The following is a 20,451-nucleotide window of genomic DNA, read 5'->3' as shown; positions in this document are numbered from 1 at the left end:
AGGTGAAGGGTATAATCATTAATGGTAGTGTTGGGTTATGATGAAAGAATACATTTAGGGCCCCTAAATAAAACAACCTTTAATTCTAAAAGGGATCCATGGCACTAGTGGGCCATTTGGTCAAAAGTTGAAGATTTGTAGATAAGATAGCCATGGTGGACCCAAGGTATGTATGAACTATGAATGGGACACATGGAACATAGCCCATCTAGAAGCAAGTTCAGTCCTGAATTTGGTTTCTATTGGTTCTTATCTAAAAAACAAACATCAAAAGAGGAAACTAACACTTGAGTAGATGTCAATCATATCTGATACCAATTCATGTTCCATGGTCAGGCATAGAAGGTTGGACATGAACCCCACATAGGAGTCTCAACAATTGCAAACAAGCCTCCACCTCTCAATTGTTCAGGTGGCACATGAACTGAGAACACCGGGAGATGATTGCCTCTAAAAATCAAAACAATCTCAAACAGTAACACCCCTATTAGTCATATGTGTCAAACTTTTGGCTTAACTATGTTGATCTTGCACTATCTGTGTGCTTACCTGTTAAAGTAGTGAATAGAAAAGAATAACTTTCCCCTTACCTTTAAAAAGATGACAATTCTTGGATCATTTATAGAAGGGTTCAGATTTGATAGTTATGATTTAGAATAACATTCCCCTTACCTAACCCAAAATCCTTTGCTATTGCTATATAATTTTGATACTTCCTTGTTAATATTAAAATGCTCTTTCATGGTTTTCATATTGATGTTTAAAAATAACTTGTTTTCTGAATCAAAAAAGGTCATGAACCAATCTGTTGCACTATCCATTGAAACTGGATATGTCTATGTTTCTTTACCAATCTGATAATTTTCCAATGGTCATGTAATGTAAATTTTGCACAATGAAGAACAATCATTTTATGGATAATTTCCAGCCTTCTCTCTTGCTTCTTTACACACTTCCAATCCTTAATTGCATTTTTCTACTTCTTTTTTATAATAATAAGATGACTTCTTTGCCTCTACTATGTCCATCATGTGATTGCTCACATGTCTCGGTGGATTTAGTTCATCATCTTTCTCCATTTCAATATTCATGTTAGGGTCATGCTTACCACAATTTGTACAAGAGGGTAGGAAAATATGATGCAATAGAGCATATCTTGAAAGTAGGATAGGCCACCCTGATGCATGCTTATAATGTTGGAAGGTTTGGAAACTTGTTATCATTTTTCCAACCAACCCATAGGAAGGTTCTCATCTTCTTTTCTAGTTGCTTTGCATCTGAAAAGGGATTTGAAGTAGTGATAAATAATAAATTTGGGAGGGATGATAAGACACTTGTTATCATGTGAACCTCTAAAGGGGCTTTATTTGGGGTTAGCGGGCCCCCATGAGAAGGTGAAGAATGTTAAGATTTTACAGCAAGTGTAGGGGGTCTTATCCAACATGAATTGCTTTCTTTGTTGTCCCATCTTGATTTTGATTCTCTTGGATTTTTTTCTAGGGTAACTCTTGGAGATGCATTAGATCTCACATCACATTGGTTAAATCAATGGTAAGTGTATAATGCATATAAAAGACTTGCATTATTTAATTTATATATCTAATTATTTACATCAATGCTTATGTATTCATTTTTGTTGAACATGACAAATTGAAGTTATGATCCAAAGCAAAAGTCTTGAGTATGATGCATGTGCATATAAGCTATTGTTCAGATGCAACAAGGATAATTTTGTTAATTTTGTTTTCTTTTTTGGTGATGAAAAACTATTAAATGTGTATATTGAACAAATACTACTACAGATATTTTGTGTAATTTTATACAGGTTTTATCATATAAGAACATGTGAAATTAATGAAGGGATGAGAGATCCATCGTATGGACGCCCAAACTATGCGGAGTAAAGAGGGTGAATTTCAAAATTTTTTTCCTTCCCTTCAATTGGGAATCGCATTCTCTATTTAGATAATCATATTTTCAATGATCAATCTTGAACCATAAATTGAACCAAATCTGAACCAAAAGGAGTAGGAGAGGATTATACCTGATAGGAGAAATAATATCTCCCAACGAAGGTGTTCACGCCCAAGGAAGGATCCAAAGACTGTTCCCACTAAAGATGGTGCAGTGTAGGATGGAGCAGAATCAGTAGTGTTCTTCTCCAAGAACTCTGTCCTTCGCAAGAAACAGCGGGATGGCATGTGAGCACAGCTTCCTATCAATTCTTTCTCAAGAACTGATGTTAAGATCGAATCTTGACTTCTCCCACAACTAGAGATCGAACTGGCAAACTGGGTGGCAAGAAAGAATTCAGCAGGGTTGCTTAATTCTTCCTTCTGTGATTTCAGCTCTGAAGAGGATGTGAGTATGTGTATCTTCTAAAGGCTACCACCCCCTCCTTCTTTTGTAATCCTAAAAGATCAGCTCCTAATTCAATTAAGAGTTGTTGATCCAAATCATATTTGGATCAGACATCCTTTTAGGTGATAAGGATAAACCCTTATCTTTTCTGCAGATTAGATCAGCCTTCTCCTAATCTCATTAGGAGGTTTCTAGATCCGAGTCATATTCAGATCTAGACTCTCTAAGTGGATGAGATTAAGACCCTATCCTATCTGCTGATCCATCTCAGAATTCGCCCATATTTAACTTATTAAATTAGTCCAGTTCGAAATGGACTTTAGGCCCATTAAGCTTATGTGCTCACTTAGCCTTCCTAAATGCTGCCCAGTTGGGCTTCTTTGTATGGCATGAGACCCAAGCATTGATCTACACATTAACCACATGGGTTCGACCCAGCCTTTGTTACAATGCCTAGCCGAATACACTGCTATGGACAGTGCACCCCTTGAAACCCATCAAATGGACTCTATGGGCCCAACACTTACACTAAATGGTCCCTGGGCCAAGCCACCTTGTAACACTTGGGGACTGTGGGCAGATGCAAGATTAGCCCATCAGGCATTATCCTCAATGGTCTTACACTTAACCTCTCAGCCCATAATGATCAAACACTGCCCGACAAGAGAGGACATCTCCATTGGCTGCAAGGAACAGTGTTGCACTCTCTGCTTATATGGATCCTGGGAATTGAAACCTTATGCAAATATTTTAGAAACCATAATATATATACTTGTATATCTCATATAAAATATATTTTGCAAAACAAATCTCAACGATTGAAATCGGCTGCCGGCAGTCTTGGTTTCCATCAGTGAGAGTGCATCCCCGATCATTACCTTTGTCCGACAAAGGGGCTGATCCTGTCACTATGATCACCCACTCAGGTGAATTCTCAGTCTGTCCCAACATACCCAGGTTTTGACCCTTGCTAAGGATCTCACTGATTAGTACATCAAAGATAGCCCAATTCGGCACCTAGTGCAGTATCATAATCGAGTCTAGGAGTCGGGTGTAACTTTTCAGTTTTGCCCATTAGTCTCCAAGGTCCAAGGCAATACTGGAAATCTGGTCCAGTTCAAAGATTCAATTAATCCTACACTACATGTGCCTACGGTCACCCTAGCAACTGAGACAGGCCACCCCAACTGATTTGGTGGCACATCAGTGTCAGCCTTATCAGGATAGGTCTCCCTAGACCGACTCACTGGTTGTGAACATTCTAAACTAACACGAGTCTCATTAAGTGTCCAGTTTAAGAGTATTACACAGAAACATACCAAGGGAACATGAATCAAATATGTACTTCTATTCATTTACAATAAACTCATAATGTACATCATTCTGATTGAAACTAAGGGCAGAAAAAACTGTCTAACAATTAATTCTTTTTGTAATGACATTCCTTCAAATTTAAATGAAAAATAATCTTTTTGCAACGGTTTTATTAAATCGTTGCTAAAACTTCCATACAGCAGAAATTTTAGGAACGGTTATATTTTCTAACGACCACTCTACGACATTGGTTGTTGACCTTAACCGTTGCTATGAGAATTTTATAGCAACCGTTAATGCAAAAAACCATGGCAATACAAAAGAATAGCTAATACTTGTAGCGACGGTTTTACCTAAAACCATTGCTATTTCTACTTATTCATCAATAGACCATATTCTATAGCCATGACTAAAACCGTTATAGCAATTTGTAGTAATGGTATAAAATAAATCTGTTGCAATAAAATTTTTAATTAGCAACGGTTAAAACTATGGTTATACATACATTTGTAGCCATTGTGTACAATATCTGTGGCTATAGGTTTTAGCCATGCCAATATCCACCACCAACATAAAACCGTGGCTAAACCATTGCAATAGCCTTTAGCAACGGTTTTTTGTATCTTTTTGCAACAGTTTTGTCCGTTGCTAAAGCCGATTTTTCCTGTAGTGGGTGTTTGGTTCACATAGGAATCAGAATTGGAACTAGAACAAGCTAAAATGAGACTTCATTCCCAAGAGAGGGGGAAGGAAATGGCCATTCCCTCAAATGGGGGAATGCCATTCCACCAGTCATGGGAATGAAATTTCGATTCTACACAACCAAACAGTTGGAATCGGAATGGGTTATGTAGAACTTTTGATTCTACCCCTTCCGATACCGATTCCAAACCCCTATTTCTGCAAACCTAACATGCCCTAAGTCTATAACTTAGAGGAGACAAAGAAAATTGTCCACAAAAGGATTGAGATTATTTATTTACGTCAATGGATCATGTAGCATCATATATGTTGATTATATTACATACATACACACATGTTACATGTTACACTATTGTTATACAATAGCTTACTTTAAATTTATGTTATTCTACTTCTTGAAGAATGAATTCCTTTACCTTGTACAAGTTTCTCTATCTTTTCTTTCAAACCAAGCACATCCTTATATTATTCATCTTAGATTCAATATGTGGATGCTAATTAAATAGACACTGGAATAAGGTTATCTCAGATTTTCTTGTGGGAAAAAATGAACTTTAACAACATGAAATAAATCCATCATAGGCGAATAGTGTAAAACTCAAGGCCATTTAAAACTAAATTGAAATTAAATCTTTCATTTTTGGTAAATTTTGGGCCTTAAAGAAAAAGAAAAGAATAAATTACTCCATTTCACGTGGTGCCTATAAAGGCTACAAGACACTTTTATCATTTTATCATTATTTCTTCGTATATATCCTTTATATTTACATTTTTATTATTTATATATTATTTTGTGATCATTTTGATCTTAAATTTAGTGCTATTAATATATTTATAAAATTTATATGTATTTATCTATTGTATCCATGTGTTTCCATATTTTTTGTTCGTATCCATACATTTCCAAAATGTATCTGTATCCGTATCTAAATTATCCTATACAATACCTGATAGTAATACTTTAATCATTGGCCCCACACTTATAGGATTTAACCCAATACCAAATTGATCCAACCGTTAATTTCTCAATTGCATTTTTATAGTACATTTTGAACATTTAAAAGCAATTAATTTAAATTCGAATTTAGTTTATGGTTTCAAGGTATTACTTCATTCATTGTGTGTATTGCACGTGGTTACACACATGAGCAATATCTTCTTAGAGAATATCATTACAAAAAAAAAAAAAAGGATGACTTGATTTAGCATACATAGATTGTATTCAATTATTGGAATTTGTAAAACTTTTAAAGTTTAGAAATGTAAACATTCAAAAAAAAAAAAGTTTGAGCGTATGAAAATAGACTACTAAGGTCATCATCTAGTAATAATCTTATTCATTTTTTAATCTTCTTGGTTTTGCTCTCTTCTTCAAATCCATATCCTATATTCAATTCAAGATGTTTGATGAATTGTCAGGTTTGAATATATTAGTCATTACAGCTTTGTCAAGGCTATCTGTCAAGTTGCTTCTCTTATCAACCCAAATAATGAAGACAGAGATTTTTTTCTTCTAACTATATATTGTATTTTTTATGAAATAATTTCCATTTGGTCTTGAAAAATTATTTAAGTCTTGTTAATATACAATTTTTTTTAATAATGTAATTATTGTATGCCTTATTTGCAATTTTAACCTAAGCTTGACAAGATCAACAACTGGGCAACCAATTATTTCTTTAATTGCCTCAGATAATGTAATTGTAGTCTTTCGAGTGTCATCTAAAATGATCATTTTGAGCATATATTTATATGATGCATATTTGAAAACTGTAAATTAATGGATATTGGTGACATTGTTTAAAATTCAAATTTTGCTATGTTATGGCTCTTACTTGTATTGATATTTGGTGTTGTCATTTTTACACTTATTACAATATGTTCCTCGTGCTATTGGTGAAGATGTATTTTTCCTTTTCTCATCTACAATTTTGATCTTTCTTTACCTAGGAAGATCTATCTGGGCAACCCCAAATAGTTGGAAAATAAAATATTTTTTCTTCAGTTGTATTCATGTTTTTTTTGTCAATTTGTAAATTAGGTTGTGTTTGCATTGATGCAAAACTATGGCAGTGCAAATGATTTGAGTGTAAATTCTGACCTATTTTTGTTTCAAATTTTAGTTTATTTTGTTTGATTGCAGTGCAAATGAGTGCAAATGAAATAAATGAAGACATAAAACAGAATAAAGTAAAACACAGAACAAAATTAAACGAGAATTTGCATATTTTTTTTCATTTGCACTTCCATGCAATTGTATTAGTGCAAATAAAATTGAATTGCAACCAAACGCTACCTTAGGCTCAATTTGGAAAGAGTACAAATACAAATATGTGTGATACAAATATATACAGAATACAAGGTTTTTCACTCTACATATTTATATTTATACTCTTTCCAAAGTGAGCTTTATTGGATTTGAATTTAATTAGTTACATATTTTATATTAATTAAATATCTCATATCATATGTTAATTACTTATCTTTATACTTGGGCTAGATTGCATTCTTTGAAGAAGCTAGCCATGGATATCTTGCACTATCATTTCATCAGAAACAAACCCACCCAAGTGAAATTTTAAAACATAGAAGTGAAAGTGAAATTGTTGAGTTTGTGATTATTATTTTTTTTTCTTATTTGGGGATATGGGAGATAGGGATCAATTATCTTGAGGATTTTGATAGGGGGTGAGATTATGCTTTGTTATATGCATATAAAATGGATAATGGATTATCATAAATCTAAAATTTATTGGATTTGAAGTCTATTATTGTAATTTCTTATGGTGCGTTATGAGATTTTTCTTATTTATAATAAGGAAAGCCCTTTTTCCAAATGATCGAAATAATGGAATGCAGTGGTTTTTTAAATTTATAAGCTTTTGATTTTTACAATATGGGTCCAGCTTTCTATTTACACTATTATCTATTTCAAACGCAACCCATCAATGTTTTTGAATGAAGTTTAAGGTAATCTAGTCTAAGATGCCTTCCTAAACAATACATCACAAAAGAATTATAGAAGAAATAAATTACAAATATATAAATAAAAAATGAAACCACATGATATCATTCTAACTAAAACCCGTCTATAAAGAGTACATAACAGTTACCTTAACTGTGTATAATGCTATTAGTAGGAAACTGTGAATATGAACTCTTTCTTCTTCCATCTCGTTGTTGTGAATTAAATTTCTTCGGCTCAGAATTTATAGGCACCTCTAGTATTTCTCTTGTTTACTGCACAAATGACCATGGTTTTTAAACCAATCCGGTGACTGGAACGGTTCGACTGTTCGAACTGAATGCTTGGCCCGTTCTGACAAAAAAATAAAAAATTAAAAACGGTCAAAACCGTTCAAACAGTTAATTGTTCGGTTCAGCGGTTCGCTGATCAAAATCAACGGTTTTTGGGGAAAACAGAACCGTTCATCGGACCGGTTCCTGGCTTTTCTGGTCTGACCATCCGGTCTGGTCCGGTTTTGAAAACCATGCAAATGACATTCCCATTCATAGATCAATCTTCCGAAATTGTTTCATTCAAACAACCAAGTATGTACATTGGCATTTAAGACAAGAGAATGAATCAACTAAGATGGTGCTTGGAAGCATGGGCATTTTTTTGGACTGATTTTCAAAAAAAAATGCCTATGCTTGCTAGACCCATTTTTTACAAAAAAACGCCTTGATATGTTTGGGAGTGTTTCTGCCACATAGGCAGTGAGCAACACTATGCTGTTTGGTAAGGTGATTTTCATCACCATTTTTCATGTATATACTGACAGGTAAGTGCCACATAGGATACACATGATCACCAATCAGTCAACCGTTGGGGGCAATGGTTCACCGAAGCATGAAACGCCAAATTTGACGTTTCATGCAACGGTTGGGTCCCGATTTACGAGGCTACCCATTTTTCAGCGCTTTTTCAAAAAACGCTTGAACTAAACAATCATCTATGTGGGCGTTTGTGAAACCGCCTATGTGAATCCAAAGTGGCACTATTTTTCAAAAAAACGGCCAGCTTTCAAACATCCCCTAAATCATGGTCTTTAAAACCTAAACGGTTAGGGGTAAGGTTACCAGTTCAAATGGTCCGGCCGTTTGACCCAAATGGCTGGCCCGTTCTGACAAAAAAATTAAAAAATTAAAAAAATTAAAAAAGTTGAAAAACGGTTAAAGTTGTTCAAACGGTTTAAACGGTTCGAACAGTTAACTAGCCGGTTCAGCAGTTTGCTGACCAAAATCAACGGTTTTGGGGGGAAAAGCGGGTTTGGGGGAAAACGAAACTGATCAGTTGACCGGTTCTTGTTTTTTCCGATCCGACCATCCGGTCCGGTCCAGTTTTGAAAACCATGCCCTAAATCTCCGCTTTGTTGCTAAATTTGATTGTAAATCTCCTTAGGTTCATATGAACCTTTTTTTACCACTCTTCTATATATAATACATTAATATTTGATTTCTCTTCAAACTATTCAAACGTTACAGATCGATGAAGGTGATAAAGACGCATTGCCCTCTTGAGTGTCAAATGCTCCAACTCTTCACACAATCCTCTTCTAAACGTTTTGAATAGATTATACTTGCCAAAAAAAAAAAAACCAAACATAAGAATAAATCAAGGTATTAATAGTTTACAATAATTAATAAAGATTAATACAGTTTTTGATCACTTATTTTCCACAAGAGTGTTGGCTTCGAAATGTTGGGAGTATTTTGTTGTTGTTTTTGATATCTCCATTCATAGATCACAGCATGTGAGGAGTAGAGTTAGGGATTGGTGCATCTTTTGCACCAGAAATTCTCAACAAAATCAAATTCTTATAATTTTGCCTTTAGTCTTCTATAGAAAGTTTGGGTTGAAAAGTGATCACTACTATGAAGGAAAAGTATTTAGCAACTAGCTAGATTATTATTCGTATTAAAAATTGATTCTTTGAAATAATTTAGCTCCTCCACCATTGATCTTCAAATCATTAAGACTATTAAAAGTAGATCCTCAAGAATGACCTTCCCCCCCCCCCCCTCCCACCCCAATGGTATGGTTAAATTGAATACAAATAGTGCTTCCGAATTCAAATCAGCCCCCACAAGACTGCCCTCCCACAACATCCCACATCACATCTTTGCCGTGTGTTGGGAACATCTTCAAATGATGACATCATCATTTCTGATACTATCATCAGGAGATGTTCCCAATACATGACAAGAATGTATTGTGAGACATTGTGGGGGACAGGCTTGTGTGGGGCTGATTTGATCTCAGTGCTTCCAAAGGAAATCCAAGCTTGGGGGAGGATGGGGTGTGATAAGAGACATGGAAGATAAAATTTCTTGTTGGCTTTATGTCTTATACTTCTATGGAAGTTGAAGCTTGTGCTCTCCGTGATAGTTTAAAATCTTAAATCTTTGCCTTAAATCTAATTGGACTCATTTGTTAGTTGAATGTGACAATAGAATTTTGGTGGACATGATATTTTTCCTTGAGCTATCCACTATCAATTGCAAATCTTTCGTTGATAGCGTAAATGAGTGTGGCCATTACCCAACTAATAGACTAGTAGGCGTATTGGATAATCAAGATATTGATTTAGGCTCTAATGCTATTTTTATAGTTTTCTTCTAGTTGCCAAGTTAAAACTAAGTCTCTAATTCGGGATGTCTACTTAAATTTGCCTATCCCTAGACACTTATGTAATGTGTTGTATTGGTTTTCTTTTTCTTGAGGTGAAGTTGAGAATGTCTAGGAGAGTTCATCTTTTTCTTTTTTTTTTTTTATAATTCATAATAAAATTTTTAGGTGACTCCCTCCACCTGGAGTACAGTTTGGAAATAAATAAATACAATAATAAACAACAATAATTTTTATCAGTTACCTTGATCAGAATTTAATTAGAATTCTCATTACCTTTGCAACAATAAATTTCTAGATGATAAATCCAACTTCAGTTCCTTAACCATTGAAAACCTTACAATGAAGTACTATAAAAAATATCATTTACTCTTGTAAATACTTTACCATTTGATAATACAAGTTTTAAGGTAATGGAAATGAAGAATTAACCCACCATCTGATGGGAATAAAGAAGAGGAAACCATTTGCTACGTTAATGACCAAGAACTACGTTAATGAAAATAGGTTAAAAAAAAAAGAAATCATGATAAAGAATAAAGGGTAAATTTCTTAAACTACCCCAATGCTAATCGACTAACTCTACTTTACTGTTTAACTATTGTCTTAAACCACCCTTATTGTTTTTGACAATAGCCATCTTCGTTAAATCATAACGGAAAGGATGAATTGTCCTTTTCTTCCCTTAAGAGAAAAACTGAAAGAGTTCTGGTCCTCAATGATTTGTCCTGCTTCTCCACTATTAACAGATCTGTTCGTTCCAAGACCTTGACCCCTTCAAACCTTGAGGATCTCTTTACTGCTAAAATCTCCTCGTCGCCTTGGTACAGATAGCACACACCAAAACCAAGATCCCTTGGCTTCAATTAAACGACTTCAAACAACATCAAGAAATATGTGGATACACTAAGACGAATAGTTACCTAACATAAGTGACATATGGATCCACGGCCGTGAACGCAGTGAGGAGCTGTTAGACTGATGAGAACAGGTAGAACATCAAAAGCAAGCTGCAAGAGCTCAATATAGGATCATGAGCTCTTGGGACCTATCTAATATGATGGACGCCTTCGACAAATCACGGTTCTGTTCCACGTCTTTCTCGTAATTTAGAGCTCAAAATACTGATCCGAAAGTTACAACTACAACAGTCAAAATGAGAGTCACGGAGGTGGGTTCGAACAAATAGGCGAACTTCCATAGTAGTTCCATTTGATACACCACCGTAAATTGCAGTGGATGGTGCGCCGATGGGAGAAGAAATTTGAAATAGGGGCGGTCATTGATGCTCCGTAAAATAAGAGATTAACCCTTTTGACACACCACTGTAAATTGTAGTGGCTGGTGTGCCAGTGGGAGAAGAAAACTAAAACAGGGGGCATCATGGAGTGGTGAGGGGGAATCAGAGAGAGGAGAGAGAAATGAATGACAGGAAGGTGACGAGGAGAGAAACGATGACAGGGAGTGGGACAAATGGGGTAGAATGTGAGAAAGAGATGAAAACATTGCCGTTGTTGGAGTTGCAGCGGCAAATTTGTATGTGTACGAGGTTAAACAAAGAAGAAAAAAAGAGAGAAAACAGAGAAGGGGAGAGGAGGTGGTCAGATGCCGATTGAAAAGGAACGAGCGAGAGGAGGAAAACACTTACCCTTTGATCGTGTTAAACCCAAAGAAAGAAGAAGGGAGAGAAGGAAGAATAAGAAAAAGAGGAGAGGAGAGAGAAAAGGAGAAGTCAGATTCGATGTAGATGCCGCCAATTTCTGTTCTTGTCTTTGTGAGCGATCAAAGAATCACTAGCGAAGAATCAATAGAGACCGTAACAGTGGCAGCAACAGTTTCGCTCATGGGCGGTGATTCTTAGTCAGCTTACATAAGAGGGATGAAGGGTAATATTGGATTTTAATAAAATTTATGCCACATGGTGTTATGTGTACGGATTTTGACAAAACATTAACAGAATAATTGTCAGAAAACTTAGGAATAGTCTAAGATAATATATAAAGAGTAATGGTAGAGTTAGTCAATTAACTAAATAGTAAGGGTAGTTTAAAAAATTTGTCCAAAAATGAATCACTTGTCCATTAGCAAGTTGAAAATCTTTTCACAATGGTTCATTTGGCCCAATATTGGTTGTTGAGAACAAATGTACTTTTGAGTCATGCCTTTAATTTTAGGTCATGCTACTAGGACTATGTTTCATTCAATGGTGGATAAAGTAAGATCTAAATTAACTTCGTGGAAGAGTGATTCTCTCTCTTTAGCATGTCAACATACTCTAATTAAAAGTATGATTGAGAATATCCCTAACCACATGATGCATAGTTTTAAAATTTCAATACAAATGGCAAACCAAATTGATCAATGTAAACAAAATTTCCTTTGGGATTCAACTCAGCAAAATTAAAAGCAACATCAAGTAAGATGGAAAATTTTGATACGACCAAAAGATTTAAGGGGATTGGGATTAAAAGAAACTCCTCTAGTTAATAAAGCTTTTCTCATAAAAAATGCTTGGAGAATGGAGGTTACTATACAATCAAGACTTATTATGGGCAAAAGTTGTGATATCAAAATATGGGAGAGACAGAAGTTTTGGGGATATGAAAACTACTGATAACGACTCCCGAGGATGGAAAAGCTTAATTAAAGGCATTGGATGGTTGAAAAGGGGGATCAGAAGTGAAGTAGAATATGGACAAGCCTACAAACAAAACTCTGGGATGATTGTTGGGCTATGGACATCCCATTAAACCAATTCTGATTGGAAGGACCAATAACACAAAATAATCCAATCATGTTTGTTGATTGTATAAGAAATAATGATTAGAATCTTCAAGAAGTAGAGTCCCCTTTGCCTGAAAATGTTACTAGAAGAATAAGAGCAATTCCTTTCCCTTCTAACTTGGATTTAGAAGATGAGTGGTATTGGGGAAATAGCAAATATGGTCAAGTAACGTTAAAATTAGTCTACTAACATCTCTTCAAGGAACAATATGGTAATTTTCAAAATTTTCCTGTTAAAATATGATAGTTACCATGTGTCTATAAGGTGAAATATTTTGTTTGGCAGCTGCTTTTGGGTAGACTCCCTACTTCAAGTTAAACTTACAAGAATATAATTCAAGATCTGAGCTGTAAAATTTGTGGAGCTAAAGTCGAGGATATAGATCATATATTTTCTAGTTTCTACCTGTACCATGGCTCAGGAAGTTTGGAATTCCTTTTTATTATACTTCCTCCACTAAATTTTAATGAATAGCTAATGCAGATATTAGTCATGTTAAATACTTTTGAAAAATCTAGATTGTGCTATATGATATAGACAATGTGGAAGACAAGAAATGAGTACATGTTTTGGGGAAAACCTATCAATAATGCATCTATTCAAAAATAGATAAATTACAGTCTCCAATTGTATTTCATTGCTAACTTAGTTTCAAGCAATGATGGCAGGGTATGGATAAGCATTCATTAGGAACCTCCTCCTAATGGATGGATTAAGCTTAATACTGATGGTGTTGTTAAACGTAATCCAGGGCTGGCAACTACAGCAGGACTATTTAGAGATCACTTGGGACAATGGGAAGGTGGTTTTACAATTACAGTCAGAGAAACAACAAATGAGGTGGCTAAGTTATGGGCCATTCATGAAGGCTTGTTGCAGGCAAGGAGTAGAGGAATTCAAAGGCTTATTGTCGAATCGGAAATGTCCAAACTGGAAGATGGAGGCTCTCTTTTTAAATACTTTGGAACAGCTAGAAAATATACAAGTTTTTTTATTGGTTCATTGCTGTAGGAAAGCTAACAGATGTGCTGATAGAATGGCTAATATAGCTATGATGCAAAGGTCTAGATATAGAAACTAAATCCATCCTCTAGTGGAGCTCCTATCGGTCTTATGGGAGGATATATCTGGTATAGCTTTTTGGTGTTTGATGTAGTAATCAGACCTATTTGTAGTGTTTTCTATATTACCAAAAAAAAAACCGTAGGATGCCATGGCATGTTTTCTTATTACTGAAAAAAGGAGGGACTTTTGTGATTTTCTTTTTTTCTAACCATTAAATGGGAATGCAAAATGACATTTTTTGTCATTGGCTTGTTTTACATTTATGAACGAAAAAAGAGAGTTGTCTTTTTCTCTTTTCCTAATAAGCATTAAATAGAAAATAAAAATTACATTTTTACCATTGTTCATCCGATTCAAACTTTAGAGATGGAGCATTTCACATCTAGTAAAAATTCCATAAACCAATGATATCTATTCACACTTTAGATAAATACATATATATATATATATATATATATATAGAGAGAGAGAGAGAGAGAGAGAGATTGATTTTTCGACCGCCACAAAAATTCTTGAATAACAAGTACGATCCATCCTAAGTGGCATAGACAGACCATGAAACAAGAAAATTTGGCACATTGATCAAGGATATGCAGTGTAAAGACATCAAACACCAGTTCTAAACAATAGAATGACCAAGATATGATAAACTTCTATCCTTCGACAAAAACTGTGAGAAGCAAAATTGTTAACAAGGTATCCCCAAAGTTGGTTTTCATGGGCTCTCTCAAGTCTCTACATTCTCAACCCAAATGCAGTCTGTTTTGGTTTCCATGGGATCATGGCATTCTCAGCCCATCAATATCTGTTTCTCACTGATACATCAAGAACAAGAATCATGACTGATGGAATAGTAGAGCCCAGCTGTACAAACAGAAGAAATCTAATAGGTACTGCTTTGTGATCTGAAGCATGTACAATATTTTTCCATTGTTGGCTGACGAACTTCTATAAAATGATTTTGAACAAAGCTTCAAATGATAAGGAAAAAAACCAACTAAAAACAGGCATTTTCTTGTTATCTGAAAAACTCTGTTCATAATCTAAATCTAACAAACCCCAATAATCAGTTGGACTCTTGTTCTCTCTTGGAATGCCATTCATATGCAAGATCTAAGTCATCAATTAACAGCCACTCAGACCTCAAAAAAACAATCAGAAAATAAAATAAATACAACATAATTGCACTGAATATTAAATGACCCAGATCCTGAAACCTAACGATGTGAAGATGTCACATAACTCCTAAGCTCTCATCTGTAAAAGGTAGGATGAAAATGACAAGGAACAAATGGTGAAACTGTGGTAATAAGTGATTTCATTGGTAAAAATATATCCAACAATAAAGAAGACATAGTGATAGGGAATCAACACGAAGTATGAAATTTATAAGGGCAACTTGATTGTCTAAACTCTGAAATACTCAAGGTGCATTATTCATTTCCAAGGAACCCCTTAAATCATTATTCAAAATGCTTCACAGTTGCAAAAAAGTTGGTTTTTCAAGCTAAGAACTAGCATAACGTACACAAATACGCCGCTGGATGGGGGTCCTACAAGAAGGACAATCCTTCATTCCTTGTCTCTCATGGAGCTCATTGCATTTTGTGCAAACAACTTGATGGGCACATGGGAGGAAAACTACAGACATCTCCTCGGAGAGGCACATAACACACTCTCTTTCACGTTTCAGATTTTTGGTCCCCAAATAGTCCTGAATATCGGTAAAAATCTCAGATTTGTAAGGGGTTTGGATCCCCTTGGGAGCTGGAATACTTTTTCCATCAGTCAGGTGGCTAGCGTAACTTCCATCAATGCCCCTTCGCAGTGCTGCTATTTTTGAGGAATCGGTTTTCAACCTCAACTGGGAAATCTCATTCTCAAATCTTTTGATGTCATCTTTATATTTCTGTAGATCATTTTCAGCCTTTTGTCTTATAATGTCCTCCTCCTGTTTTCCCCGAGCCTCAATTTGTTGCCTTTCTTTTCTTAAAGCACCGGATTGCATGACTAGGTCTTCCTTTGTTTTTTCTTCCTGCTTCCATCTAGCCTGTAATTTTTTCCAAAGCTTGATGAGAAAGCACCCAGTAAAAAAAAAACAGAGTATTTTTTAAGAATCCAACTAAAATGGATAAAATAGTAAAGAAAGATATGTCAAGTTTAAGACGTCTCATTTTGTAAAATAAGGCATTCAAACTGAAGTATACAGAGAAATCTGAGGTACGCGTCACGTAGAATCTGGTAGAGAGAACATAAGAGTGGCTTGCTGATGGCAAACAAGTACTTGTGACACATGCAGATGGAGAGAACCTTGCTACTATGTGCTAATAGGCCTTATCTGGGAAACAGTTTTGCATGGACTTTCCTAAATGGATGAAGTGTCCTTTTGGGACATGCATTGGATTCAGAAACTATGCATTCTTGAAGGACAATTCCATGTAATACTTTCCTTTTCTCCCTGATTATTTGACATCAATGAATAGATGTATGATTCATAAATGTCATATTTCCTATAAAAAAAAAGTATCAACTATTCTAAGGGTCCGTTTGGTTTGCAGGAATAGGGGTCTGGAATCGGAATCGGAATGGGCTATTCCGACTCCAACTGTTTGGTTGGGCAGAATCGGAATCAAATTCCCACTCCTGCTAGAATGGCATTCCCCCATTTGAGGGAATGGCCATTCCCTGCCCCTCCCTTGGGAATGAAATCCCATTCCTGCTGATTTTAATTCCCATTCCCATTCCTGTCTGAACCAAACAGACTATGGGAATGGACCATTCCAATTCCGATTCCAACTACGAACCAAACGGACCCTAATAGTTTTTACTTTACTATAATGTGTGTCCACAGGTCCTTTTAAAAGAAAATCTTTGCCAAATTAGACTTGGACATGCATCAAAACCTGATCCATGTATGTGTGTGTGTCCATGCAAAATTGGTGAGAAACATCCTAACCACAAAATGACCTGATTGGATTTTCTTTCAGTATCCTTTTATGGGCATTTTTTTTCTGGAAAAGTGCAGTATCCTTCTCCCATTGCCCAAATGAATGCAATCATTTCTATTCTATTTTCAGCATCCAACCAGATCAGTTTGTTGGTAAAGGAGACCTCTGGTAATAGCATATATACCCCCTGCCTTTTCCTTTTCCTGCATGTATGCAATTTATACAGTTATATGTCATTAGCATACCACCCTTCACCAGGTACTTAAAAATTTCCTCTCTACAGAAACTTACCTCGAGTTGATCCTGGAGATCTTTAGCTTGCTGTACTTCCTGTTGCAGTTGAGCTACCTTCCGCTTCTCAGTAGCAAGCTCTTCCTGAAACAAGGTATTCTGCCTCTCCCATGACTGGAACTTCTTCAGTGTCTTTTTCTCCCTTTTTGACACTTCCTGACAGCTTGCAGCTGACTCTGCAGCTCGCAACTTAGCAGCCTCCATCTCCTGCCTCAACTCTGAATTCTCCACTTCAAGCCTGCGAACAGCAGCATTAGCCCGTTCAACCTGGCCACTAGCCTTACATAGTGCATTTTCCATTTCAGACAACTTCTTCATGGTGTTTTCTTCCAATGTTTGCTTTTCCTTCTTGAGACGTGCCACCTCTTCTTTCTCTTGCCTTAGGGCCTTAAGTTCAGTCTTGTCCTTGCTCAGCCTACGAGCAGCCTGCATGACCTTCTGGTTAGCCCACTCTGTCCACTCTTGGAGTTGGGTTTGCAATTCCCGCACCCGGGGGACCAATTTCATTATCAGCTCATCCTTCTTGTCCTGTGGGACCCATCGACCTAGGGTTTTATCATATGGAATCCCATAATAGCTACAATCAGGAGTATCAGTATTACAACTGATAGGCATTGAAGAATTGCTTATTTTTGAAGGCAATGAGAGAGAAAACTCAGTACTGGCAGCAGGTATCACAGATTGGGAATTGGCTATAGGTGATGCAGGTGGAGGATTGACAGTTTTAGGGTTAAAAGCTGGAGTAGAAAGTCCAGCACTGGTTAAAATGTTATGGCTTCCATCAGCTTGAGATGCTTCTCCTCCCATCGATTTACTCATCTTTAAGGAAGAACTCTTTAGATTCACACCAGTTGAATCAGAGACGGCCTTTAGTTTCTTATCCAAGATCAAGCCACCCAAGCCACTAAGCTTCCCTGTTCTCAGAGCTCCTTTGGACCCATATGCTCGATAATTTTTCTCCAAATGGAGTGACTTCTGTCGAAGAATAGATTCTCTCTTTGCACTACTGGAATGGCCCTTTCTACCACCACCTGACTTCTCCTCTGGGACAGAAGATTGGGATGTCATCTGGAGACGTTCTCCAATAACACCTGAGGGCTTATCAGCACCATCAGAGGTGGACGTTGAATTCTCTTTCTCCGGGGGTAGACCTTCAAGAACAAGGGGGCTACGTGGATTAGGTAAATTTGGGATTCCTGTCACAGTGGGAGAATCTGAGTGAGGACCATGGGAGCAAGGGAAAATTGGATTTGGTATAATGGGATTTGGAAGATTGAGTTCAGAACTGTTAACCTCTGTCTTCAATTGGGGAACAGTAGCGACAGAGGGACTACCCCCAGGGGCCTCATCAGCACCAAAACCACTCAAAGGATCACCATCCATTGCACAAGCATGAGATACATTCATATCACAGATCAGCAAGCACCACATTGCATCCCCCACACTGAAGAATGGTCTGACCTCTCGAAGAACACAAACCATCTCTGCCAATATATATTTCTCCAGTTGCTGTAAATCCTCAAAGAAGTGCTCTTTTGAAGAATCGGCCTCTTGCCCATGTTTCAGAAAAGCCAATGTATTATCCACAATATTTGACACAGTGTCCTTGCACCCATAACAAAGGCCAGACCTCAAGACAGCCTTTGTGGCTACCTCCTCATTGTACCCACATGCAGCAATCTTCTTGATTGCACTCTTGAAAATTGTGTCCAAATTGCTCAAGACAAGTTCTTCAAGATGGCTTTCCGTGAGGTCACTCCAATCAGCATCCTGGAACTCTTCTTCTACCTCCTCCTTAGGCCGAGTGGACCCTTCCTCAGATGATCCTGGGATACCTGGCACTCTAATATCAGGTTTTGGAGCATCGATATGGTCTTGGTTGAGGCCACATAGATCACAGGCACCCTGCTGCTCATAATTGAGACTATTTTGGGATTTCTCAGCAGAGAATTCATAAGTTGGGCATTCAGTTTGAGATGAAGAAGGGAGATTGTTTGAATCCCCTAGAGGCGGATCAGCCCTAAATTTTCTCTTGTTTCTACTCCCCTTTTCTTGGATTGATAAGGACGAAGACACCTGACTGCCACTACTACCACCACCTCCACTGCTACCACTACCCTTAGCGACCACTGCTGCCATTTTTATACAATGCAAAAGAATACCGTCTTCAAGATCCTCACCACCACTCACACAACCTCTATCTATAAATCACCAATACAGTACCAATATTCCAATTCCAGCATCAACATAACCTAAAAGAAAAATGAAAAAAAAAAAGAAAATGTATCGTCATAAAAGGAAAATTTGGGAACAGAATTACAGAACCACTGTTACAGATGAATCAAATTAATAAAGAAAATCGACAATTGATCGTCACAATCAAGAAGGAGAAAAAACAAAGCGAAAAATAGCGTACCACTCGGTCTGGCAATTACAAAATAATACTCATACTCCTGCATCGAAACACTCAAATTGATCAAAGCTCAAACTACCAGGAAATGAATAAGCAATAAGCGATGCAGGAACGAGATACCAAGTAAGCAAAACCAGAAAGATTCATTCATGCAACAGAAAAAAAAATTTAAAACCCCAAAATGAGTATATTCTACAAGAAATCCAGATAGAAAATAAACCACCAATTCCTCTGGCACCATCTCCCGATTGAAAAAGTATAGAAAAAAAAAATCAGAGATATCACACAAGATTTACTAGAAAAGATCCATAAAGATAAAACAATACAGAAAACAATAAACTTGATTCCCAATGGCAATAGACCGATCGAGACGTACCGGCCGTAAGCTCTTGCTCAATCGATGATGAAACTCAATCTAAAATCATCGGGAAGGAGGGGGAGAATAGAAAGTTTTTCTACGTTTATATATATTTATTTATCTTTTCTGTGCGAAGTCATGAACAATTCGGGCATGGGGGAGAAGAGGGGGTATTTACTTGTATTTATATTTAGAAAATCAGAAATTTAGATGTTAACCAAACAAGTAACCATGGTTACCTCATTTGCGCTTATGCGAATTAACCACAGTTAAAAACCCAAAGCCAGGCCAAAGCAACATATACGGGATCTGATAGCACGGCATCCAGCCGCACATCGTGAACATCTACTATAAATTATTCCCGATGTACGGCTGGATGTCATGCTCTGGGAGTATTTACACGGTTTTTACTTTTACGAGATCCGGGTTCCAAGCAACATGTGTTAACCATTTGTCCCGAACCCTGTAATCCCTCCTGTATTATTCCATACATGAAAATATTCGTTAATATACACATTTAGGAAGTGTTTGTTTCCATTACCGTTTCAGGAGAAAACGGTAATTTAAATCGGATCCGATTTT

General features: G+C 36.5%; 1 protein-coding gene across 1 annotated transcript; it reads right to left on the bottom strand.

The window, feature by feature from the left end:
- Nucleotides 1–15,216: 15,216 nt before the first annotated feature.
- Nucleotides 15,217–20,028, bottom strand: LOC148867272 (RING/U-box superfamily protein). The gene is made up of 4 exons (XM_088979466.1): nt 19,888–20,028; nt 19,515–19,551; nt 17,099–19,350; nt 15,217–15,909 (listed from the first exon to the last, which is right to left on the bottom strand). Exons 3-4 carry the CDS (start codon nt 19,235–19,237, stop codon nt 15,367–15,369), a joined length of 2,682 nt encoding a protein of 893 aa, XP_088835592.1. The 5' UTR covers nt 19,238–19,350; nt 19,515–19,551; nt 19,888–20,028; the 3' UTR covers nt 15,217–15,366.
- Nucleotides 20,029–20,451: the final 423 nt, after the last annotated feature.

Source organism: Nelumbo lutea, chromosome 3 (assembly GCF_056320005.1).
Source record: "Nelumbo lutea isolate HS-2025 chromosome 3, American lotus-T2T, whole genome shotgun sequence".
NCBI classification, from domain to species: Eukaryota; Viridiplantae; Streptophyta; class Magnoliopsida; order Proteales; family Nelumbonaceae; genus Nelumbo; species Nelumbo lutea.
The sequence above is the reverse complement of the archived record's forward strand: the minus strand, read 5'-3'. Positions and strand labels throughout refer to the sequence as shown.

What these genes read in the sequence shown, in the direction of transcription:
- LOC148867272 (XM_088979466.1), bottom strand. Translation starts at nt 19,237, where the DNA reads ATGGCAGCAGTGGTCGCTAAGGGTAGTGGTAGCAGTGGAGGTGGTGGT. An exon ending in ATCTCCAGGATCAACTCGAG is followed by an intron (nt 15,910 to 17,098) that starts GTAAGTTTCTGT and finishes AAAAAATTACAG; the next exon opens with GCTAGATGGAAGCAGGAAGA.